This window comes from Peromyscus californicus, unplaced genomic scaffold (assembly GCF_007827085.1).
Source record: "Peromyscus californicus insignis strain IS unplaced genomic scaffold, ASM782708v3 Scaffold_9__1_contigs__length_137607984, whole genome shotgun sequence".
NCBI classification, from domain to species: Eukaryota; Metazoa; Chordata; class Mammalia; order Rodentia; family Cricetidae; genus Peromyscus; species Peromyscus californicus.
Window position 1 is genome coordinate 68594186 of NW_026294617.1, and position 25378 is coordinate 68619563.

At 44.2% G+C, this 25378-nt stretch overlaps 1 protein-coding gene across 5 annotated transcripts in view; it reads left to right on the forward strand.

Annotated features, from left to right (window-relative positions):
* The window catches only part of Ash1l (ASH1 like histone lysine methyltransferase), a 161635-nt gene that overhangs the window by 120718 nt on the left and 15539 nt on the right, over positions 1-25378 (forward strand). For all 5 annotated transcript variants that reach the window (XM_052731543.1, XM_052731545.1, XM_052731542.1 and 2 more), the window contains 5 exons: positions 3528-3636; positions 4347-4511; positions 4665-4759; positions 14543-14697; positions 22010-22162. In XM_052731543.1, coding sequence (XP_052587503.1) covers positions 3528-3636; positions 4347-4511; positions 4665-4759; positions 14543-14697; positions 22010-22162 — 677 coding nt within the window. The remainder of the gene's footprint in view (positions 1-3527; positions 3637-4346; positions 4512-4664; positions 4760-14542; positions 14698-22009; positions 22163-25378) is intronic.

Consider the following 25378-nt stretch of genomic DNA (forward strand, 5'->3'; position numbering starts at 1 on the left):
CATATAGGCTATGACATTTACATGCCACACCCAGAAAAAGATCAATACGATTTTTAAAAGGGGGGTGTGGTGGCACACATTTTTAATCTGAGCACTTAGGAAGCTAAGGCTGGACGATAGCAAATTGCAGGCCAGCCTGGGACTACATAGTAAGACCTCATCCCAAAAAACCAGAAAATACTAGGTCTGGCGGTGGTGATGCGTGCCTTTTTTTTTTAACATCCTGACTGCAGCTGCAGGTTTCCCTCCTCTCCTCTCATTCCCACTCCCGAACCTCCGCTCTCTCCTCCCCCAATCCACTCTTCTTTTTCTGTTCAGAAAGGGGCCACAAAGCATGACATATCACGTTGCAGTAGGACTAAGCAACTCCCTCGAATTAAGGCTGGGCAAGGCCACCCAATATGAGGAAAAGGTTCCCAAAAAACCAGCCACAGCATTAGAGACAGCCCCTGCTTCCACTGTTAGGAGTCCCACAAGAAGACCAAACTACACAACTCTCACATATATGCAGAAGGCCTAGGCCAGTCCCATGCAGGCTCTCTGGTTGTTTCAGACTCCGTGAGCTCATGTGAGCCCAGATTAGTTGTCTCTATGGGTTTTCTTGTGATGTCCTTGACCCCTCTGGCTCCTATAATCCTTCTGTCTTCTTGGCCTAATGTTTGACTATGGGTCTCTGCATCTGTTTCCACCAGTTGATGGATGAAGCTTCTCTGGTGACAATTGGGGTAGTTACGAATCTATGAGTATAGCAGAATATCATTAGGCATCATTACATTGACATTTTTTTTTCTCCAGTTGTCTTTAGCTCTATCCTAGGTCTCTGAGCCTTTCAGCCTCTGGGTCCTGGCACTCCAGGCAGTGTCAGGGCTAGGCTCATTCTTGTGCCATGGGGCCTCAGGCTGGACCAGTCATTGGTTGGCCATTCCCCCAATCTGCACCAGAGGCAGGCTGATCTCTGTGTTCAAGGCCAGCCTGGTCTACAAAGCGAGTTCCAGGACAGCCAGAGCTACACAGAGAAACTCTGTCTCAAAACAACAAAACGAAGACTGCTGGGCATGGCGGCATGCACTTTTAACCAGACAGAGGCAGGTGGATCTCTGTGTAGGAAGCCAGCCATAGCTACACAGGGAGGTCCTGTATCAAACAATCAGAAAGAACAAGGCTCAGCCGGGCAGTGGTGGGGCACACTTTTAATCCCAGCACTCGGGAGGCAGAGGCAGGTGGATCTCTGTGAATTCAAGGCTAGCCTGGTCTACAGAGCGCATTCCAGGACAGCCAGGGCTCCACAGAGAAACCCTGTATTGAAGAAGGAAAAAAAAAACAAAAAACAAAGGCTGAGTAGATGACTCAACCATTAAGAGTACTTGTTGCTCTTGAAGTGAACTGAGTTCAGTTTCTAGTACCCATGTAGGGCAACTTAGAACTAGCTGTGACACTAGCTCTTGTGAATCTTAAGCTGTGTTCTGGCTTCTGCAGGTACCTACACACACACACACACACACACACACACACACACACACACACACACACACACGGCATACACCCCTCCCACAGAGATATACACATACACATCAGTTTAACTTTTTTTTTTGGTTTTTCGAGACAGGGTTTCTCTGTGTAGCTTTGCGCCTTTCCTGGAACTCTGATAGTCCAGGCTGGCCTCGAACTCACAGAGATCCGCCTGACTCTGCCTCCCAAGTGCTGGGATTAAAGGCGTGCGCCACCGCCGTCCAGCCAGTTTAACACTTTTAAAGGCTGGAGAGCTGACACAGTGCTTAAGAGCACTTGCTACTCTTGCAGAGGACCTCGGTTCAATTCCTAACACCCACATGGTGGCTCACAACCATCTGTAACTCCAGTTCCAGGGGATCTGGTCTCTTCTCTGACCTCCACAGGCACCAGGCATGCACATGGTACACAGACATACAGGTACAACATTCATACACATAAAATAAAAATAAATCTTGCGGTGGTGGCGCACGCCTTTAGTCCCAGCACTCGGGAGGCAGAGGCAGGCGGATCTCTGTTAGTTCGAGGCCAGCCTGGGCTACCAAGTGAGTTCCAGGAGAGGCGCAAAGCTACACAGAGAAACCCTGTCTCGAAAAACCAAAATAAATAAATAAATAAATAAATCTTTTTTTAAAGTATAGATTATATTGTCTGATTCCATGTATTTGAAGTGCAAAATAGACAAAACTAATACACAGTGGTAAAGATGAGAAAAATACAGATCTTTTGGGGCTAGGTACTGACTTAGGGGCTTTCTGAGAGATTATACAGGTAGTACAGGGAAGCTTTTGCTTGTTTGGATTTTTTGTTTTAGTTTTGTATGGTGTAGGTTTGTTTTGTTTCCTAGGGATTGAACCTAGAACTTCAACTGTACTAGGCAATTCTCTTTTATTTTTTCAAGGCAGGGTCTCATTTAGCCCAGGGTGACCTCAAACTTTCTATGTAACCAAGGCTGTGGCTTTGTACTCCTGAGCATCATACTTTGCCACAGAATGATAAAATTATTAGCAAATGCTACCACTCTTTGTTCTTGGGGCAGTGCTTGGTTGAGTTTGTTTGTTTGTTTGACTGATTGATTGATTGATTGATTGAGATGGTGTCTCACTGTGTAGTCCTTGTCTGGCGTGAACTCTTCAGTGTTCATGGTGGTACTCACCTTTTATCCTAGAACTCAAGAGGCAAAGACAGGAGGATATTTGTGAGGTAAGGCCAGCCTGTCTACTGAAAGAATTCAGGGAAGCTAGGGCTACAAAAAAGATCTTGCTGAGGGGGGGCGGGGAAGATGCTCTCTCTAAGGCCAAACTCGGTGATGTTTGTTTGTGATCTCACCACTGGGGTGGTTGAAGCAAGAGAATGGATCAGCATGAATTTGAGGCTATGTAAATAAGGGGCTGGGAATATAGCTCAGCTGAAAGAGGGACTGCTTACCATGCACAGAGACCTGACTGGGTTCAATCACTAACACCTCATAAATCCTGTGTGGTAACATGGGCCTGTAATCGTAGCACCCAGAAGGTGGAATCAGGAGGATCAAAAGTTCAAGGTCATTCTTGGTTACCTAGTGAGTTTGAGGTCAACATAAGTTACTACCTGACACCATGCCAGATGATGATGATGATGATGATAATAAGCTGGGCTTGGTCCTGTGCATCTTTAATCTAGGCACTCAAGGCAGAGACTGGCAGATCTATCTCTTTGTGTTTGAGGCCAGCCTGGTCTACAGAGTGAATTCCAGGCCAGCTGGGGATACAGTGATACTTCTTTTTTTCTAGGTACGGGGACTGGGTAGGGGTTTCATACATAGCTTTGGCTGTTCTAGAACTCAGATCTGCTTGCCTCTACTCCTGAGTGCTGGAATTAAAGGCATGATGGCAGATGACTCTGGTAAAATAAAAGGAAAGGAAATAAAAGGAAAAGAACATAAAAGAAAAGACAAGGCTGTAGTGCAGTGTAGGGTACTTCCCAAGTATACTTGTGGTAAGAAATCCCAACTTTTAATTTTGGTATTTTCTAAATAGGTCTGTTAATGGAGTGTACCGAATTGGACTGTATGCACTTAAGGATGTGCCAGCTGGGACCGAGCTCACCTATGATTACAACTTTCATTCCTTCAATGTAGAAAAACAGGTAAGAATTTAAATTCAGGAGGGAGCCATTGAGAGAAGAAGACTTCTCTCCACTCTCTCAGATGTGAATCTCACTATCTCAGAACTCTGAAGACCACGTGACCTGCTGGTATTCTTCAGTCTTGTCTTGCTTTGGTCTCACTTTTTGAGATAGGGTCTTGCTTTATAGCCCTGGCAAGTCTAGAACTTGCTGTGTAGACCAGGCTGGTTTTGAACTCGAAGCAGTCCTCCTACCTTCCCAGTGCTAGGATTACAGCATGTGCCACTATGCCCAGGTTTTATATTTGCTTTGGCTGGTTGGTGGATTGGTTTGTAACAGGGTCTAAGGTATCCCAGGCTGATCCCCAAATTAATTTGTCGCTTGGGTGTTCTGATTTACCTGTAGAGTGCCAAGATTATAGGTGTGCATCATACTTCAATGGTATTATCAGTCACTTCCCTCCCTTTTCTCTTCTCTTCCTCTTCCTTCCTTTTGGTTCATTTGAGTCAGGCTTCCCTCAGATATGCTATGTTGTAGGGTACACTCCAGATCTTCCTGCCTCCATCTACCAAATGCTAAGATTCTAGGGATGGACCAGTAGAATATATTTCAGTTGATCATTTGCTTATTTGCATTTACAGTCCTTGATTCAGGCTTAAAACTTTAGGGATCCTCTTTGAACTTATAAAAGAGATGTGAACAGGGTTAAAAATAATTATCTTTCCTTACAGCAACTGTGTAAATGTGGTTTTGAGAAATGTCGAGGAATCATTGGAGGCAAAAGTCAAAGGATGAATGGACTCACTAGCCATAAAAGCAGCCAGCCTATGAGTACACATAAAAAGTCCGGACGGTCAAAAGAGAAACGGAAGTCTAAGCACAAGCTGAAGAAAAGGGTGAGTCATGATCTCATGGGTGTCCCTCACGACTGCTCTCAGTCCCCTTCAGGTCACCACAGGGTTGCATCTTAACATTGGCTTTACAATTTTAGAGGTGATATCGATTTATTCTTTTTTTTTCCTTGTGCTCTCACCCACATGAATTTTTAGAGAGGCCATCCCTCTGAAGAACCCAGTGAGAACATCAATACCCCAACAAGATTGACTCCACAATTACAGATGAAGCCAATGTCCAATAGAGAGAGGTAAAAAGGGTTTTTAATATTGAGTTCTTTTTAAATAACTTTAAAAAGTTTTTATATGATTTGCTTGTCAACAAAATATTGCTAAACTTCATGAAATTGGTCTGTTTTCTACATGAGGTCTTAATTCAGCTATAGACAAAGGTGTGTATGCTTTTGTTTTTGTTTTTATACAGGGTCTCACTGTATAGCCCTGAATGCCTAGAATTCACGATGTAGAGCAGGCTTTCCTCAAACTCAGAGAACCAACTGCCTCTGCCACCAAATGTTGAGATTAAAGGTGTGTGGCACCATACCCAGCTGTATGTGTTAAAGAGAAACTTAAGCCAAGCATGGTGGTGCATGCCTGTTATCCCAGGACTGGGGTAATTGAGGCAGAAAAAGAGGAGTTCAAAGCAATCCTTGGCTATATTGAGATCAGGGCCAGTGAGATCCTCACTAAAAGAAAAGGAAAAAAAAAATTAGCAATATCCATGACTTCATTACCAATATTCAAAAATGTTTGCATTTTTTGTTACGGATATTTTAAACATCTCATACTATTATTTATCACTGCATAATTATTACTATAGCTCTTAGACCAATTACTGTATAATACTATCCATTAAGAATTAATATAGGGGGGCTGGAGAGATGGCTCAGAGGTTAAGAGCACTGGCTGCTCTTCCAGAGGTCCTGAGGTCAATTACCAGCAACTACATGGTGGCTCACAATCATCTATAATGAGATCTGGTGCCCTCTTCTGACCTGCAGGCAGAACACTGTATACATAATAAAATAAAAATCTTTAAAAAAAGAATATAGGGAGGCCAGGTGGTGGTGATGCAGCCTCTAGTCCCAGCACTTGGGAGGCAGAGGCAGGCAGATTTCTGAGTTCAAGACCATCCTGGTCTACAGAGCACATTCCATGACAGCCAGGGCTGCCCAGAAAAACCCTGTGTCTTAGTTAGGGTTTCTATTGCTATGAAGAAACACCATGACCACAACAACTCTCATAAAGGAAAGCATTTAATTGGGGCGGTGCCACCCCTGGGCAGGTGGTCCTGACTTGTATAAGAAAGCAGGATGAGTGAGAGAGCCATGGGGAACAAGCCAGTGAGCAGCATTCCTCCATGGCTTCCCCTGATGATGGACTACTGTAGCCTGTAAGCCAAATAAGCCCTTTTCTGCCCAGTTGTTTCTGGTCCTGATGCTTTATCATAGTGACAGTGTCTTAGTTAGGGTTTCTATTGCTGTCAGGAGACAACATGGCCATGTCAACACATAGAAAGGAAAACGTTTAATTGAGGTGGCGGCTTACAGTTTCAGAGCTTCAGTCCATTGTCATCATGGTGGGACATGGTGCCGTGCAGGCAGACATGGTACTAGAGAAGGAGCTGAGAGTCCTACATCTTGCAGGCAACAGGAAGTGGGTGGTCTCACTGGGTGTGACTTGAGCATATATGAGACCTCAAAGCCCAGTCGCTCAGTGACACACTTCTCCATCAAGGCCACACCTACTCCAACAAATTGACATGCCCTAATAGTGCCACTCCCTTTGGGGGCCATTTTCTTTCAAACTACCACATGCAACTTGCTGGACCCCAAAGGCATGCATGTGGACATTCTGGCCTGCCCCTTGGGGACCCGCCCTGCGTCCTGAAGGAAAACCCACTTCAAGAGAGGGCCCCCCTCCCCCTCTCTTTTCTCTATTCCCACAGGTGTGCAACTCCACACTCTCGCTCTCTCCTTTTTCCATCCCCCTTCCCTCCATTCCCTCTCCCCTCCCCTCAAAAGTAAACTTTCCATGTGGACATGTGTCTGCATGGTGTGAGTGACTTTCTACCAGTCCACGTAGCAGCCTGCCACCACCACGTCTGCATGGCGTGTCCCCCTCACTCACTGGGGTATCTTGGCCCAATCCACCAAGGTCTCCCGAGCACCATATCATAACAATGTAGTCATGTAATAATGCAAAAATGCATTCAGTCCAACTTCAGAAGTCCCCATAGTCTATCACAGTTTCAACAATGTTTAAAAGTTCAAAGTCTCTTCTGAGATTCATGCAATCTCTTAACTATAATACCCTAAAAAATAAAAATAAAAACAGATCACCTATTTCCAACATATAATAGGCACAGGAAATACATTACCATTCTAAAACATAGGGAAGGGAACATAGTGAGGAAATACTGGATCAAAGCAAGACTCAAAACCATCTGGGCAAACTCCAACTCTGCATCTCTATGTCTAATATCAAAACGCTCTTCATATCTCCAACTCTGTTTAGCTTTGTTGACTGCAACACACTTCTTTCTCTTGGGCTGGTTCCACTCCCTGTTAGCAGCTCTCCTTGGCAGGTATCCCATGCCTCTGGCATCTCTAACATGTTGGGGTCTCCAAGGCAATCCAGGCTTTACCTTCATAGCTTCATGAAATGGCCTCTCTAGGCCTCCATTCAGGGATACCCCTGACATAAGCCTGGCCTTATCGGCTTTCCTTAGATTCAGAGGCAAATTCCATAGCCCATTAATTCTAAAGCCACAACTACATGGCCGAAGCGGCCAAGTTCTGCTCTCTGGAGTTGGAATATGGCTTGTATTTCTGGGCCTGGAATATGCCTCACTATCCCTTGTTCAATTACATCTTCACTGGCTTTTCTGGTTTTGATTGTTACTTTCACTGTCTAAGCTTAGCTGTCTGTGAACTTGCTCTGTAGACCAGGCTAGTCTAAACTCAGAGATCTGCCAGCCTCTGCCTTGAGTGCTGAGATTAAAGGTGTTCACCACCACATCAAGTTGTAAGCTTTTCTTTAATTCCTTTTCACGGGTTGGAAACTTAGTTGGGTAGGCTCTTTCCCTGAGATCACCACTCCCTTTATTCCATTTTTTATTTATTTGTTTGTTTGCTTGTTTTCATTTTTCGAGACAGAGTTTCTCTCTGTAGCTTTTTGCCTTTCCTGGAACTCACTCTGTAGCCCAAGCTGGCCCCGAACTCACAGAGATCGCCTGCCTCTTCCTCCCGAGCTCTGGGACTAAAGACAAGTGGCGGTGGCTTATTCCATTTCTTAATCTATTTATCTCCTTATCTCCCTGAACAGGGGATTTAGCTCTGTGCCACTTCCTGGTGCCCCTTTTCTCAATCTGTACATTTTTATTTTTATTTTTGCTCAGCTTGGAAGGCAGCTGTGCTCACCACTATACCACCAACGCCGCACCATTATTTACTCAGCTTGCTCCTTTTCATTATAAATCTTCATTAGAGTTACCCCTGATAACCACACAATAGAATCTACTAGACTGTTTGGAGATTTCCTCTTCATATTAGCCTCAGGCAGACTTTTCAGACAAAATAGTACATTTTTCCCCCAAAATATCACAAGAACAGATCTGCCGGCCACAGTTGACATTCTCCTCTGAAACCTCTTGAGCCCCACAGTTCAAATCATTCTCAGCTCCACTGTCTTCCATGCTCTGACTGGAAAGGCTCAGTAAGCCGGCAGAGTACCAAGTCCAAATTCCTCCAAAAACAAACACATGGTCAGGCCTATCACAGCAGTATCCCAGTCCCTGGTACCAGCTTCTGTCTTAGTTACGGTTTCTATTTCTGTGAAGAGACACCATGACTACAGCAACTCTTTTTGATTTTTTTGAGACAGGATTTCTCTGTGTAGCTTTGCGCCTTTCCTAGAACTCGCTTTGGAGACCAGGCTGGCCTCGAACTCACAGAGATCCTCCTGCCTCTGCCTCCTGAGTGCTGGGATTAAAGGCGTGCGCCACCACCGCCTGGCTCACAGCAACTCTTATAAAGGAAAACATTGAATTGGGGTGGCTTACAGTTTCAGAGGTTTAGTCCATTATCATCATGATAGGACATGGTGGTTTGTAGGCAGACATGATGATGGAGAAGGAGCTGAGAACCCTACATCTTGACTCAGATCAACAGAAATAGCCTCTCTCACTGGGAGTAGCTCAAGCATAGAAGACCTCAAAGCCCACTCTTAGTGACAGGCTTCCTCCAGCAGGGCCACGCCTACTCAACAAAGATACACCTCCTAATAGTGCCACTCCCTTTGGGGGCCATTTTCTTTCAGACCACCACATCCTGTCTCAAAAAGAATGTAGGGGACTGGAGAGATAGCTCAGTGGTTAAGAGCACTTACTGCTCTTCCAGAGGACCCAGGTTCAATTCCTGACACCCAAATGGTGGCTCACAACTGTCTGTAACTCCAGTTCCAAGAGCTCTGACACCCTCTTCTGGTGTGCACAGACATGCATACAGACAAAACACCCCCACACGTAAACATAAATTAATGGAAAAAAAATTAGTACAGTAACTGGGCATGATGGTGCATGCCTTTAATGCCAGCACTCAGCACTAAAGGTAGAGACAGAAGCTGACCTCTGTGAGTTTTAGACCAGCCTGCTCTACAAGCCAGCCAAAGTGACATAATGAGAACCTAAAAATAAGTAAACACATAAATGAATGAATGAATGAATATAAATGATCAATAGTCAAATATACTGCTAGCATGTCAAAGGTCCATCATTTGATCCCCAGTATACATAGAGGGAAAACATTGATTTGTATGACTGTATCATTTTGATGTTTTAAACCAGGGCCTCATATATGCTAGGCATATTTATGCTCTACCACTAAGCCCTTGAAACTTATATTTCAATATATATATTGTTTTAAGATTTATTTATTATGTATACAGGCACCAGATCTCATTATAGATGGTTGTGAGCCACCATGGGGTTGCTGGGAATTAAACTCAGGTCCTCTGGAAGAGAAGCCAGTGCCCTTAACTACCGAGCCATCTCTCTAGCCCCCACAGATAGCATCTCAAACCACAGCATTTCCACGGTGAAATGGAAGCTTCTGGACCAGATAGGGACAGCATAACAGTAGAAAGATCAAGAAAGACCCTATCTCAGTAAGGTAGAGCACTAGGGTTGACTCTCAGAAATGATCTTCTCATCTTCATGAGTGCCGTGCTACACATGTACCCTCATTACCATGCGTGCGTGCGTGCGTGCGTGCGTGCGTGCGTGCGTGTGTGTGTGTGTGTGTGTGTGTGTGTGTGTGTGTACAGGAGCACACAGACATGGCAAGCATGGAGGTGTCAGAGGACAACAGGACTCTGTTCTCTTTCCACTGTGGGATCTGGGAACAAATCCAGGTCATCAGCATTGCTTCACAAGCATTTTTGCCCTCCACCACTTTGCTGGCCTGGGAAGTAACTGCTCACAGAAAGCGTCTATAGAGTTCACGAGGCTACCAGAGGAGTCTATGACAGAGAAGTTAAGATCCGCTGCTTTGTTTGTACTAACGAACAGTAAGACACATTTCGGGCTGTGGAGACGGCTCAGTGGACGCGAGGGCTCATGTTTGCTGTGCAGCACAAGGCCTGAATTCTGGTTCCTAGAACTTAGACTTGGGGCTAGAGAGGCTCAGTGGTGAAGGGCATTGGGCGCTCTTGTAGAAGACCCAGGTTCAGTTCTCAGCACCCACACAGCAGCTCACAGCCATCCATAACTCCAGTCCCAGGGCATCTGACATCCTCTTCCGGCTTCTGCTCTCACCAGGCATGCATGTGCTACATAGACAAAACACTCAGACCCATAAAATACAAATCATTTAAAGAATAAATAAAGACAAACAAGAGCTGGAGAGACGGCTCAGAGGTTAAGAGCACTGGCTGCTCTTCCGGAGATCATGAGTTCAATTCCCAGCAACCACATGGTGGCTCACAACCATCCATAATGAGATCGAGTGCCCTCTTCTGGAATGCAGGCATACATGTAGACAGAGTACTGTATGAATGAACAAATGAATGAATGAATAAATGAATCTTTGAAAAATTAAATAAAAGCCAAGCCTATAATCCCAGCACTTGGGAGGCAGAGACAGGCAAATATCTGTGAGTTTGAGGCCAGCCTGGTCTACAGAGTGAGTTCCAGGATAGGCTCCAAAGCTACACAGAGAAACCTTGTCTCAAAAAAAAAAAAAAAAAAAAAAAAAAAAAAAAAGAATGAATGAATGAAATAAAAAATTGAATGAATAATAAGTAAATAAATAAATAAATAAAAAGTATTTGACAATTGTCTGTAACTTCAGCTTCCACAGATCCTCTTCTGGTCTCCACAGTTACCTGCACGTGTATGGCACACACAAATAAATAAAAATTTAAAAATAAATCAAATAAAAATTGGGCTTGAGCCAGGCATGACCACACACATTTAATGCAAGCATTCTGGAGGCAGAGGCAGGCAGATTTCTGTGAGTTCAAGGCCAGCCAGAACTACATATGAAGACCCTGTCTCGAAAAAGAAAGAATGAAAACTAAACTTGAGGCTGGAGAGATGGCTCAGCAGTTAAGAACACTTGCTTCTTCTGATAAGAGCTGTCCCTATCGAAAGAAAGAAAAGAGCTAGTCAGATGCTCAGTGAGTTAGAATACTTTCCTGATGACCTGAGTTTACAGACCAACCTGGTCTACAGAGTGAGATCCAGGTCAGGCAGGAGAAACCCTGTCTTGAAAAACCAAAAGAAAAAAGAAAAGAGAAAACAAAACAGAAGAGTTCTATAGCTGGCTTTCTCTGTACCCCCAGTTCCCAATAACGACACAAAAGCATCTTATTAATTATGAATGCTTTGCCTTAGCTTGGGTGTCTTCTAAGATAAATTAACCTGTTTGTATTAATTTACATTCAGCCATGAGGCTCATTACCCTTCCTCCATAGTGTACCTCCAACTTATTCCAGGTCTCACTGGTGCATCCCACCTCTCTTCTTCCCAGAGTTCTTCTCTCCCCAGGAGTCCCGCCTATCCTCTCCTGCCTAGCTATTGGCCATTCAGCTCTTTATTAAACCAATCAGAAGATGCCTTGGCAGAGACACATCTTCACAGTGCAAAAGGATTATCCCATAACAAAGTTCAGAGTCAGCCAGGCAATGACAGGCAAATCTCTGTGAGTTCTAGGCCAGTCTGTTCTACAAAGCGAGTTCCAGGACAGTCAGAGCTGTTACTCATCGAGACCCTGTCTCAAAAACAAAAACTTCAAAGTTCAAAGTCAGGGCTGTTGAAATGGCTCAGGAGATAAAGGCGCCTGGTGACTTAACTTCCATTCCCCAGAACCCTTATGAAAGTGGAAGGAGAGAACTGACTTCACAAAGTTGTCATCCTATGACCTTCACATGCTCACTGTGGCCCTTCCACTACCTTGCACATATCGTGTGCATACACACACAAATAATAATAATAATAATAACAACAACAAATATATTAAAGGGCTAGAGCCATGGCTAGTGGTTAAGAGCATTTATTGCTTTTCCAGAGGACCTGGGCCTAGTTCTCAGCACCCATGTTGGCCAACTCAGCCCGAGTGACTCACAACTGTCTATGACTCAAGCTCTGGGTTATTCAGTGCCCTCTTCTGATCTCCTTGGCACCTGGACATGCGCACATAAAAATCTTTTGTTAAAAAAATATGGGGTTGGGGATTTAGCTCAGTAGTAGAGCACTTGCCTAGCAAGCGCAAGGTCCTCAGCTCTGGGGAAAAAAAAAGACAACAAAATATAAGAATAAAAGATAAAATGAGCTGAAAAGCTGTCTTGGCAGTTAAAAGTGAGTACTACTGTTGCACAGTACCCCAGTTTGATTCTGGGACATGCAATAACTCGATACTCTTCCAACAACTGCAGGCTTTTATACATGTGTACATACTTCATTAAAAATAAATTGAAATGAGGGGTCAGGAGCAATATCTCAGTGGTTAAGAGCGCTTGCTGTTCTTTTCAAAGACCCTAGGTCTAGTTTTCAGTAACCACATGACAGCTTACAACCATCTGTAACTCTAGTTCCAGGGAATCTAATTTGCCTCTCTGGTTCCAGGATCACCGGGCACACACACCGTACATATACACAAGTACAGGCTAAACACATACACATAAATTAAAAGTAAGTAAATGTTATTAAACAAAAGAATTTTTTTTTCTCCTGAGACATAGTCTCATTATGTAGCCTTGACCTGGCCTGGAACTCACTGTGTAGACCTGGCTGACCTCAGAAGTCACAGAAATCCACCTGCCTCTGCCTCCTGATGGGGGAGGGGTGTCTTTTTCTTTCTAAGGAAAGGATTCAAGGTGACCCTCAGCTCCCTGAGCTTGAGGCCAGTCTGGGCTTCCTGAGACCCTGTCTGGGTAAAGGAGAAGACAAAACAAGTGCTAGTGAGAAGGCCCAGCAGGAGGAAGAGCTGACTGCCACACCTGGTGGACGAGCCTCACCTGTGGGCCTCCCTCAGGAGAACGAGAAAACCCAACCCTGCCAGTGTCCTTTGACCTCCACTTACACCCCATGGACCATGCTTACCCCACAGACACGCAAGTGCACATGACAGACAGTAAAGCAATGTCATTTTAACAACTAATAATAACTGGGCATGGTGGCACACACCTTTAATTCCATCGCATAGAGGCACCGTGCCGTTGCATCGTTTTCCCAGCCCTGTCCATCTTCTGTGTGTACCTGTTCTAGGTCTCCTTGTTGATCTTAAGTCCTCTGCCTTCCAACAGATTCTCTTAGAGTTTAAAAAGAAAAAGGCCTAACATGTTAGTACATGCCTGTAATCCTAGCATTTGAGAGGTGGAGATCAGGAGTGGACAGCCAGCCTGAGCTACATGAAACTCTGTCTAAAAAACAAATAAGGGAGGGAGGTTGCTAGAGAGAGGGCTTAGTGACGAAGAGCGCTTGTTTTCACTCAGGTCCGGATTTGCTTTCTTTCACCTGGGCAGTGGCTCACAACTGTCTGCAATCTTAGTTCCAAAGTTCTGACCTCCTTCCCTCTTCTGACCTCCTTCCCTCCCTCTTCTGACCTCCTTCCCTCCCTCTTCTGACCTCCTTCCCTCCCTCTTCTGACCTCCTTCCCTCCCTCTCTCTTCTGACCTCCATGAGCACTGCATATATATCCATGTTACACATCAGGCAAAACATTCAGACAGATGAAATGGTGGCGCACATCTTTAATCCCAGCACTCAGGAGGCAGAGGCAGGCATATCTGAGTTTCAGACCAGCCTAGTCTACATAGAGAGTTTCAGATCAGCCAGAGCTACAGTGAGACTGTCTCAAAATAAATTTATGAATAGAATAAATGAGTTTGTTTGTTCATTTGTTTGGTTTGGTTTGGTTTTTGTGACAGAGTTTCTCTGTGTAGCCCTGGCTGTCCTGGAACTCGCTCTGTAGTCCAGGCTGGCCTCAAACTCACTGAGGTTAGCCTGCCTCTGCCTCCTGAGTGCTGGGATAAGAGAGTGCGCCACCACACCCGGCTTGAATAAACAAGCAAAACCACCTGATCTGTATAAATAGCCGGATGTTCTGGTATACTTCTGTATTCTTAGGACTTGGAAGTCTGAAACTTGAAGGTTACAAGATTTGAGTCCAGCTTAGACTGCAATAGTGAGTTCAAGGCCCTAAACAAAACAAGATTTATACAAACATTCCATAAACATCTGCTTTCTGATCTGGTTACTTTCCTTGCCAGATGTTTTAAGGTAATACAGGAAAATGGTGTTTGGTTTTTTTGCAAGGCTCACTTTGTAGCGCAAGCAGGCTTTTAAGTCTGAGCCTCCTGCATGCTCGGATGACCAATGTGAATTGCCAGCGCCCAGTTCTGTAAATGTCTTTAAAAGCTCCAAAGCCTAGTCACTGTTGTGTTCACCTACCTATGTCACGTAGCAGCAGTGGAGAGTGGACAGGTAATAAACTCTTGCTGGATTAATAGGAACACCTTCTCTTTTCTTGCAGGAACTTTGTATTAAAGCATCGTGTGTTCTTGGTCCGAAACTGGGAAAAGATTCATCAGAAACAGGAGGAAGTAAAGCACACCCGTGACGTCCACTCGTCATCACTGTACACCCGTTGGAATGGCATCTGCAGAGACGATGGGAACATTAAGTCTGGTAAGGCATGGGAAGACTTACTGGTTTGTTGTTGTTTTTGAGGCAGGGTCTCTCTGTGTAGCCCTAGCTGTCCTGGGTACTCTCCGTAGACCAGGCTGGCCTCAAACTCACAGAGATTACCTGCCTCTGCCTCCCAAGTGTTGGGATTAAAGTCTTGTGCCACTACTGTCTAACTGGAAAGACTTACTCTTAATTCTATGAAATTATCCAAAAATGATCATTTTAATTTCTTTTAAAAAGTTGGAGAGATGTCTAATTTGTTGGGTGTAGCTAGAGTTTTCCTGCCTGGCCCACAGTCAGGACAAATCTCTCTCACCCGCCAGTCCCAAGCCGCTCAAACCCGATCAAGTAAACACAGACACTTATATTGGTTTCAAACTGTATGGCCGTGGCAGGCTTCTTGTTAACTGTTCTTACAGCTTAAATTAATCCATTTCTATTAATCTATACCTTGCCACGTGGCTTGTGGCTTATCGGTACTTTACATCTTCCTTGTCCTGATGGCGGCTGGCAGTGTCTCCCTCACTCAGCCTTCCACTTCCCAGCTCTATTCTCCTCTCTGTTAGTCCCGCCTATACTTCCTGCCTGGCCACTGCCAATCAGTGATTTATTCATTGACCAATCAGCAACACATTTGACATACAGACCATCCCATAGCAGTTGGGAGCACTGGCTGTTCTTCCAGGGGACCCAGGTTCACTTCCTAGAACCCTCGAAAACATAGTGGCTCACTGCCATCTGAAACTCCTGTTCTAGGAGATCCCGTGCCCCCTTCTGGCCTCTGTGGGCAGTCCAGGCACAGGATATACATACATGCAGGCAAAATACACATAAAATTTAAAGAAAGAAAGAAAAAATAGTAATTTAGAACTGGGCATGATGGTGCACACCTGTAATCCTGGTACTTAGAAGACAGGAGTAAGGAGTTTGAGACCAGCCTGATCCACAGAGTGAGTTCCAGGCCAGTCAAGGCTAAATTATGATATCCTGTTTGGGGTGGGAAGTTCCCCAATTTTTTTTATTGAGAGGTGTGTGTGGGTGTGTGTGTGTGTGAGAGAGAGAGAGACAGACAGACAGACAGACAGACAGAGAAAGAGGCGTTGCGGGGGGGGGGGGGGGGGGGGGGGGGGGGGGGGGGGTTGGGGCACATGTACCTCAACGCATATGTTAAGAATAGAGGACTGTTTTGTGGAATTAGTTTTTTCTTTCTAACTTTACATGGCTTTCAGCAATTGAAGTCAGATCACCAGACTTGCACAGGCCAGGCCCCTTTACCTTCTCCTTTTTAGTTACTTTTTTTTTTTTTTTTTTTTTTTTTTTTTTTTTGGTTTTTCGAGACAGGGTTTCTCTGTGTAGCTTTGCGCCTGTCCTGGGACTCACTTGGTAGCCCAGGCTGGCCTCGAACTCACAGAGATCCGCCTGGCTCTGCCTCCCGAGTGCTGGGATTAAAGGCGTGCGCCACCACCGCCCGGCTCTTTTTAGTTACTTTACACAGTTTATTCTAAGATTCCTTTCAGTGTGGACTAAAACTATGACGACAAATGCATTATGGGGAGAAAAAAATCATAACTAAAGTCAAAGACTTCATTCACATATTTAAGTAAGTACTATGCATCCGGTTTCCTTTTTCCAGCCTTTTTGAGTGAATAGTAGCAACAGCACTCATTATTTGAGCTAGTATCTAGTCCAGAACAGATGAGATACTGGCTTGTCCGTGCATCGTTTTATTTTGTTTTGTTTTGAAACTTCATCTCACTGTGTATCTCTGGCTGTCCTGGATCTCACTCTGTAGACCAAGCTTGCCTCTGACTCACAGAGATCCACCTGCTTCTGCCTCCCAAGTGCTGGGATTAAAATCTTTCACCACAGCACCTGGTTCATGAATCCTTTCTAAACAAAGTATCCATTATAAGATGTGGTTGTGCATGCCTTTAATGCCAGCACTTGGGAGTGAAAGGCCAGCCTCAAGCCACACAGTGGCTATACAAGATCCTGTCTTTTTGAAAGGAGGGAAGGAAAATGTTAAAAAGATCATGCTCAGATCCAGCAAAATGACTCAGCAGGTAAGACTCCTGTTGCCAACCCCAACAGCCTGAGTTTTCCTGGGACTCACATAGTAGAAGGAGAGAACAGACTTCTGAAAGTTGTCGGCTGATCTCACAGTGTTCTGTGACATGCTCATAGACACACAAGTAAGTAAGGAAGTAATTATTGAAAGAGAAAGGAGGGAGGAAGCAGACATGGTGGCACTCCCTGTGACCCCATCATTTGTGCGGTAGACACGAGGGATCAGGTAGTTAAAGTCACCGTTGACTGCACAGTGCGGTGCAGGCCAGCCTGAGCTAGCTGCATGAGACACTGTCTCAGAAAGGAAGAGCCAGACGTGACTTGAAGAGCACTGTGTTCAGCACTGAGAGAGTGGAGCAGGCAGATCACCGTCAGTCTGAAGCCAGCCTGGGCCACAGAGTGAGGCCTTGTTTCAAAACAATCAATTAATTAAATAACTTCTTGAAAGAGCCTTTGTTTCTTGTTTTGGTCTTAGGAGACAGGGTCTTATGTGGCTCAAGCTAGCCTTGAACTTTTTGAATGAATAGTAGCAACAGCACTCATTATTTGAGCTAGTATCCAGTCCAGAACAGATGAGATCCAGGACAGCCAGAGATACACAGTGAGATGAAATTTCAAAACAAAACTTGCTATATAGCCGAGGATGACCTTGAACACCCTCCTTTCTGTGTCTCCCTAATGCTGGGGTTATGGCTTTTGGCAGATTGTTTTTATTTAGAGAAAGGGCGGGGCATGTCGAGCATATGGCACAACACAAGGTGGTGGATGGAAGACAGCTTTTGAAGTCCATTCTCTCTGCACAGTGTAGGTCCTGGGCTTCAGACTCGGTTCATTAGGCTTTGTACCATGCATCTCCACCCACTTAGCATCTCACCAGCCCAGAGAAAAAGCCTTTCAGCAACTTGGTTGTTAGAATCTCTTTGAAGTTACAAGCCAAACAGTTCAAATCTTAGTCATTTATTGAATATACACATCAATCACTGGACTGGTAACAATGATCCAGGCCTGGGCTGGGTGTTGCCAGATTCTTGGCTTCTTACTCAAGGAATCAAAGTAAAGGCTCACGTCGATTTTCACAGGCTAACTTTATTCAAAGCAAATGATAGGATAAGTCTGATTGCTGTCACAGGTGACCTCAGGCCACATGAGTGAAAAGTGCTCATGGGCTTGACTATGGGCTTCCTTTCTGGGGTTCAAGATGTGGAGGAGCTTGGTTATTAGGGTCATAGTTTGAGCACATTCTCTATGTGAACTCACAGATCAAATTATATAACCATTGTTCTGTTACACTTGTCCCTTCCTATAATGCATCTAATTTTAATCCTTTGTGCCTCCAATTGTGCATAGGCATAACATGGTCAATAGGGAATTCTCCCCTAGAAGTTCACTTTAAGTATACATTTTGTCTTACTATGCATGCATTCAAAACCAGTTTAGGCTAGACCAACCCACTTAACTTCATAAATAGAGTACAGTTGCAAGGAATCTAAGTTTGATGCTTTGTTGGTTTGATTTGGTTTGGTTTTAGTTTTTCGAGACAAAGTTTTTCTGTGTAGCTCTGGATGTCCTGAAACTAGCTCTGTAGTACAGGCTGGCCTTGAACTAACAGAGATCCACTTGCCTCTGCCTTTCCAGTACTGGGATTAAAGGCATGAGCCATCACTGCCCAGCCAAGTTTGATGTTTTTGGGGGGAAGGGAAAACTTACTCCATTGTTCAAAGTAGCATGTGTATGCAGCTCCGTGCAAATAGGAATCTGTCTTAGTTTGGGTTTTTATTGCTATGAAGAGATACCATGACCACACCAACACTTACAAGGAAAAACATTTAATTGCTTCTAGTTTTAGAGGTTCAGTCCATTATCATTTCATGGAGCATGGTGGCAAGCAGGTAGATGTGATGTTGGAGGAATAGCTAAGAATCCTACATCTTGCAGTCAACAGGAAGTGAACTGACTCATTGGATGGTATCCTGAGCATAAGAAACCTCAAAGCCTGCCCCACAGTGAGACACTTCCACAAGGCCACACCTAATAGTGCCACTCCCTTTAGGGGGTCTTTTCTTGCAAACCACCTAGAGTCCTATCTTACAAGTTGCCAGGGGAATTATTCAGAGAGGGGGTGTGTGAGTATGATCAATTAAGTGTCTCATGCTGCCACTTGTTAAAAAGGAGTCCCGGGCTGGAGAGATGGCTCAGTGGTTAAGGGCACTGGCTGCTCTTACAAAGGTCCTGAGTTCAATTCCCAGCAACCACGTGGTGGCTCACAACCATCTGTAATGAGATCTGGCGCCCTCTTCTGGCCTGCAGGCATGCATGCAGATGGAACACTATATACATAATAAATAAATTAATCTTTTTTTATTTAATGCCAAATGCTGTTTATTGAAGGAGGGAAGAGGTCTTAAATACAGGCTTACAGTACAATGGGAGAACCCTGGAGGGCAGAAGTTCACTACCAATGTTTTACAATCTTGCATCTAAGCTGTTAATGCCCAGTATGCAGGATACACAGACAAGGAACTTCCCTTAAGCATTCAGGAGAGTGGAACCCAGCAGGGAATTAGCATAGGGAGGATATCAAGGTCAAGGTCAGCAAGCAAGGCAACAGTTACCCAAAATGGGGCCAGAACCCTACAGGTTCCCCCTTTTACTAAAATATGAGCTTCTGACTTAGGTTGCGTGGGACGTCAGCAGGTCACCTTACCCGTCATGGAGACGCCTGCCCAGGCCACACAGGCACTCTGTCTTAGGTTGGTGAGCGCCCCCCAGGCATTACCCGTCTCTGAATACTCATTATCATACAGGCTCAATCGTGTGTGAGCTGCAGAATTAACTGCTGCCAAAGATCTCAAAGTGGCGCTGGGCTTGCAATCTGTGTGTTTGACACAGAAAAGACCAACAGAAGTCCTATCCCACCCATAGCCAGTAGGCTAAAGGCAACTGAGCCATTCCCTTCCTTAATGAGCCTTACTGCAAATTGGAGTTCTTGTAAGATGGTATCCCAAACGCAAATGGAATTTGAGTTTATAAATTTATAATTTTCAAAGCCAATCAAAATGTATATAACTATTGAATTAAATTTATCATGCCCAGTAGAATGAAAGATTAACTAACTGTGGTAGCTACTTTTGTTGCCAGGGTCTCCACTGTGCTAGCTGTAGTAACCAATTATGAAATGGTAATCCCAGAAACAGTAGCAGTGGTGGCTGCCATTGCTCTAACAACAACGGCAGCAGCAATGTCAAATTCTCTTCTGGAGCATGTGGGCATCCACTGGTATGGATACAACTCCAGGAACACAAACCGCCAAGGCCCATTTTTCTTGATCCCAGCATGACTTAAGCTGGCAGCTCTGCAAAAGAACAACTAAGAACCATAAAGAAAAACCCAGGCAGCTCATAAGGAGCATAACTAATGGTCTCATAATGGCTACATTCAGGCTCATAAATTTTAAGGTATCTTCAAAGGGGGGCTAAATGAATTTCAGGAGGCCAATAAATGTTGTACAGAGCCACTCCTGAAAAGTAGGTACTACACCAGCTTGAAGAGGATTGTGAAAATGAAAAGGCTAAGCTGGCATGCTACTGTTAACAAATGGAGGTCAGTGACCTTCAGGGTTATCCTTAATCTCCAAGGTGTCTGGGTGACACATTCTCAAACATACTTGAAGAAGCAGTTACCATACATTACCTTCTGGAGAATCCAACCGCATGGCTACAGTTCCTAGGCTTATGTTAATGCTTGCCAAGGCTGGCCGTATTGGACTCTCAATCCCCATTGGCATCAGAAGGGGAGAAATTTTTACGAAGGCCCAATAGGTCTCTGCCATGTTGGGCTTCAGCAGCAGCCACAGGGCGCACACAGTGCTCAGGAATCCAAAGAGGAACCTCATGGTCCTGCAGAAAGACGCAAACAGAACCCCGGGCCCACACCAACACCCGATGGGGTCCCCTCCAAGTACCAGTAGAAAGATCCTTCCATCGCTCCAGAGGGTGATTTGCAACAGGAGCCCTCCAGTGCTTATCTGCAGCGGATACTCCAGCAGAATCCACCGATAAAAAATTTAAAATATATAAAACAAGGGAAAGAATAGAATGTGGAGAGGAATGATGAGTTCCTAGTTCCCCCTTTTTTTTACTTTAGTAAAATGTTTGTTTGTTTTTTTTTTTAAATAGTTCAAATTTTTCTTTTTTTTATTTTTTAAAATTTATTTTTCTATTATCAGCTTGATACAGTATGTATTCTTATCTTAATAGTGAAATGTTTCATTGAGGCTTGCTCAGTAATTGAGTAAAACCAAAATTTATTATAAGTCACAGTCGTCCTAGGGTCCCCCCTGCGCGCGCGCATGCACGCTCGCTCTCTCTCTCTCTCTCTCTCTCTCTCTCTATATATATATATATATATATATAACCACATGGTGGCTTTCAGCCATCTGTAATGAGATCTGGCGCCCTCTTCTGGCCTGCAGGCATGCATGCAGATGGAACACTGTATACATAATAAATAAATTAATCTTTAAAAAAAAAAAAAAAAAGGAGTCCCAAATTGCTAACTGCTTCCAAGCCAAATACATGAAAATAAAAAGCATTATTTGAGCCTGATGGGATGGCACATTCTGTAATCCCAGTATTTAGCAAGCAGAAGCAGAAGAATCATCTTTTCAAGGCCAGTCAGAGCTATATAGTGCTTCCTGATGGTAAATTCACTCGTGCACACGCATGCATGCACTCCAGCAAGCCATCATCGTGCTCACATTAATTCTGACATGACTATATTTAGCAGCACTGCACTACATGAGCTGGAAATAGAGTACTGCTGGTAGCCTAGACTCAGCTCACTCACACGTCCATTTCAAGATTTGTTTATCTTAGGTTTAAGTATAGAAGTCTAGAGGAAGACATCACATACCATGAAGCTGGAAATAGAGGAGGTTGTGAACTACCTGATATGGGAGCTAGGAATACATCCTCCTAACTGCTGAGAGACTTAAAGGAGAAAAAAACACGTGTTGATACTCACTTTGAAGTGCACACTTGCAGCTACTGCACTATGTAGCATTTACCACTATATATAAACACTAGCGTTTTCTAGTTTTTCTCTAGGGGGAGAGGAGCAGCTACCTGCCCACTAATTCTCCTTACTATCCTACAGGAAAACAGAAAAACGGCAGGAATCAAGTGGAAAAGAAAAAGATACATCAGATTCTTCACTTCCTGAACTGCTTTTCACCTTCTCTTTGCAGATGTCTTCATGACCCAGTTCTCAGCCCTGCAGACAGCTAGATCTGTTCGAACAAGACGCTTGGCAGCTGCAGAGGAAAACCTGGAAGTGGCTCGGGCCGCGCGCCTAGCACAGATCTTCAAAGAGATCTGCGATGGTATCATTTCTTACAAAGGTGTGTGTCTCGCTCACCCTCTCCTGAGAGCCCCAGACCCCACGAACCGGCAGCACTGTGGGTTTTGAATTAGGAGGTGGATTTCTTGTTTTTGTTACATAAGAGATTTTAGATTGTTTTTTTCCTTTTCCCGTGTTTGGGAGGTTTTGCCTTCATTTATCTGTGTACCACATGCTGCCTGTTGCCAGCAGAGGGCAGAAAAGGATATTGGATCCCCTGGAACTGGATTTACAGATGTCTGTGAGCTGCCGTGTGGATGCTGGGAATCCTCTGCAAAAGCAGCCAGGGCTCCTAACTCTGCATCCTCTTTTTATGTTTTAAAAATTATGTGTTGGCGGGGGTGGGGGGGGGGGTGGTTGTCCTTGTGCATGTAGTGATGGGGAGGTCAGAACAGGGCGTCAAACCACCCAGAACCAGAGTTGTAGGCTGTTGTAAGCTTCCTAATGTGGGAATTCAACTCAGGCAAGTTCTCTCCATTGATGAGCCCCTGTTCTACCTTTTGTCAGAGATAGAGAATTATAGAACAAATAACCTGTTCAGAAATTTGAACCCAGAGCCTTGTACACATCAATGTTGTGTTTAGTATTTCTAGTTAAGTACTGTATTTATTTTGATTGATAGATAGATAGAGATACTTTTTTTTTTTTTTTTTTTTTTTTTGCTAGAGGATGGGTAATCGCTGTCTAATTTACATGGATGAGATAGTATTGCAGTTGTAAAATTATCAGGGCTGGAGAGATGGCTCAGTGGGTACAAGCATGGGCACTCTTCCAGAGGACCCAGGTTCAATTCCCAGCACCTACATGGCAGCTGACAACTGTCTGTAACTCCAGTTCCAGAGGATGCAACACCCTCACACAGACATGAATGCAGGCAAATCATCAATGTACATAAAATAAAATGGAATAAATTTTTAAAAATTTTACGTGTAGTAGCCTATGCCGTTAATCCCAGCCTTAGGGAGGATTGCTACGAGTTTGAGGCCAGCATGGTCCACATAACGAGTAAGTTTTGTTTTGTTTTGTGTATTTTTTTTTTTTTTTGCTCAGCATGGTAATGTACTTTTTTAGTCTCAGCATTTAGGAGGCAGAAGTCAGTGGATTTCTGTGGGTTTGTGGCCAGCCTGGTACAGGACCCAGGCCAGCCATTACTGCATAATAAGACCCTGTCTCAACAAGAACAAAAAAAGGTGTGAAGTTTTGTTGCACCTGCCCTGTTTGTGTCTGCAGAAGGTGAACTGCCCCTTTCTCACAGACTGTCTGTCTGACTGACGTGGAACTGCTCTAACATTACCTACTAGTCCATTGCTGCACTCTAAGTAGCATTGTCTCTTTCTCCAGCGAGACCACCAGAAGATGCCAAATGAGAAGGAATCCCTCACTAAGAATACTGTGTGTGTGTCACACAGTAACTGTTTGAGAAAAATAAGTGATAAAAAATGGTTACTAAATTATTCCTTTTCTGGAATTTAGTTGAATCTACACCAACAGGAATATTAATTATGGACAATTAAGAGAGACTGGAAAACATATTTTGAGTGTGATGATCTTTTTGTTGTAAAAAGATTTATTATAAATAAATAAATAAATGTTAAAGAAAAAAAGATTTATTGCTGGACAGTGGTGGCACCGGCCTTTAATCCCAGCACTCCGGAGGCAAAGGCAGGTGGATATCTGAGTTAAAGGCCAGCCTGGGCTACAGAGTGAGTCCAGGGCAGCCAGGGCTGTTACACACAGAGAAACCCTGTCTCAGAAAACCAAAGAGCAGATTTGTCAAATCACTGCACACAGGTGGTCCACATTCATGCAGGCAGAACACCCATGCACATCAAAATAAATATTAAAATAAAAATACTTGTCATCCTGTGGTGGGGATAGTACAAGAGCTAGAAACTCCAGGTCCTGCCTCCTTGCTTACATAGTGGTTTGAAATCAGCTGGCACGCGAGCAGGAGCAGGAATTTACCCCAAACGGCTTAGTTGGTTCACTAGTGACAGCTCACTTTTTTTTTTTTTTTTTTTTTTTTTTTTTGCTGAATGTCGTTTATTGAAGGAGGGAGGTGGTCTTAAATACAGGCTTACAGCACAATGGGAGAATTCCAGAGGGCAGAAGTTCACTACCGATGTTTTACAATCTTGCATCTAAGCTGTTAACGCCCAGTAATCAGGATACACAGACAAGGAACTTCCCTTAAGCATTCAGGAGAGTGGAACCCAGCAGGGAATTAACATAGGGAGGATATCAAGGTCAAGGTCAGCAAGCAAGGCAACAATTACCCAAAATGGGGCCAGAACCCTACAGGTTCCCCCTTTTACTAAAAAATGAGCTTCTGACTTAGGTTGCGTGGGACATCAGCAGGTCACCTTACCTGTCATGGAGACGCCTGCCCAGGCCACACAGGCGCTCTGTCTTAGGTTGGTGCAGCTCACATTCTTTATGAGCAATTATTCTCATTACTCAGCTATCGTTGTTTAACATTTCCAGTATATTCACTATATCCTTCATAATCCTGCTCGATTTTTAAAGTATTGTTTCATCTCTGGAGGCGGGCAAGTAAGTTTTTGACTGTCAAGCCTCAAAGAATTTTTTTTTCCCTCTCAACTTTTACTGTAGAGGATTTTTAGTTAAAAGATGTTTAGGGTGTGGAGCAATGCCTTAGAAGTTAAGAGTACTGTTTGCTCTTGCAGAGAACACATGTTGAAATTCCCAGCCTGCACAGTGGCTCACAACTGCCAATAACTCTAGTTCCAGGGTATCCAGTGCTCTCTTCTGGCCTTGGAGGCACCATGTACATAACATTGTCTGTGCACATGCAGCCACAACACCTGTACACATAAAATAATCTTTTAAAAGGATAATGTGTTGATGGAAAGATGTCTCAATGGTTAAGAGCACTGGCTGCGCTTTGACAAGGCTCAGGTTCAGTCTGCAGTACCCACGTGGCGTTCCACCACTATCTGTGACTCTAATCTCAGGGAATCCGGTGCTCTATTCTGTTCTCTTAACAGCACTACACACATGTGGAGTACACACAGTCAGGCAAATGCTCATACACATAAAATAAAAAATCATTAAAATCTTCAAAAAGAAAAAGAATGGATATAGGCTGGAACTGTTCATCAGGGAAGAAAATTTCCCTAGCATGTACAAGGCCCTGGGTTCTAACCCCAGATCTCCTTTTAAAAAGGAAAAAAAGCCGGGCGGTGGTGGCGCACGC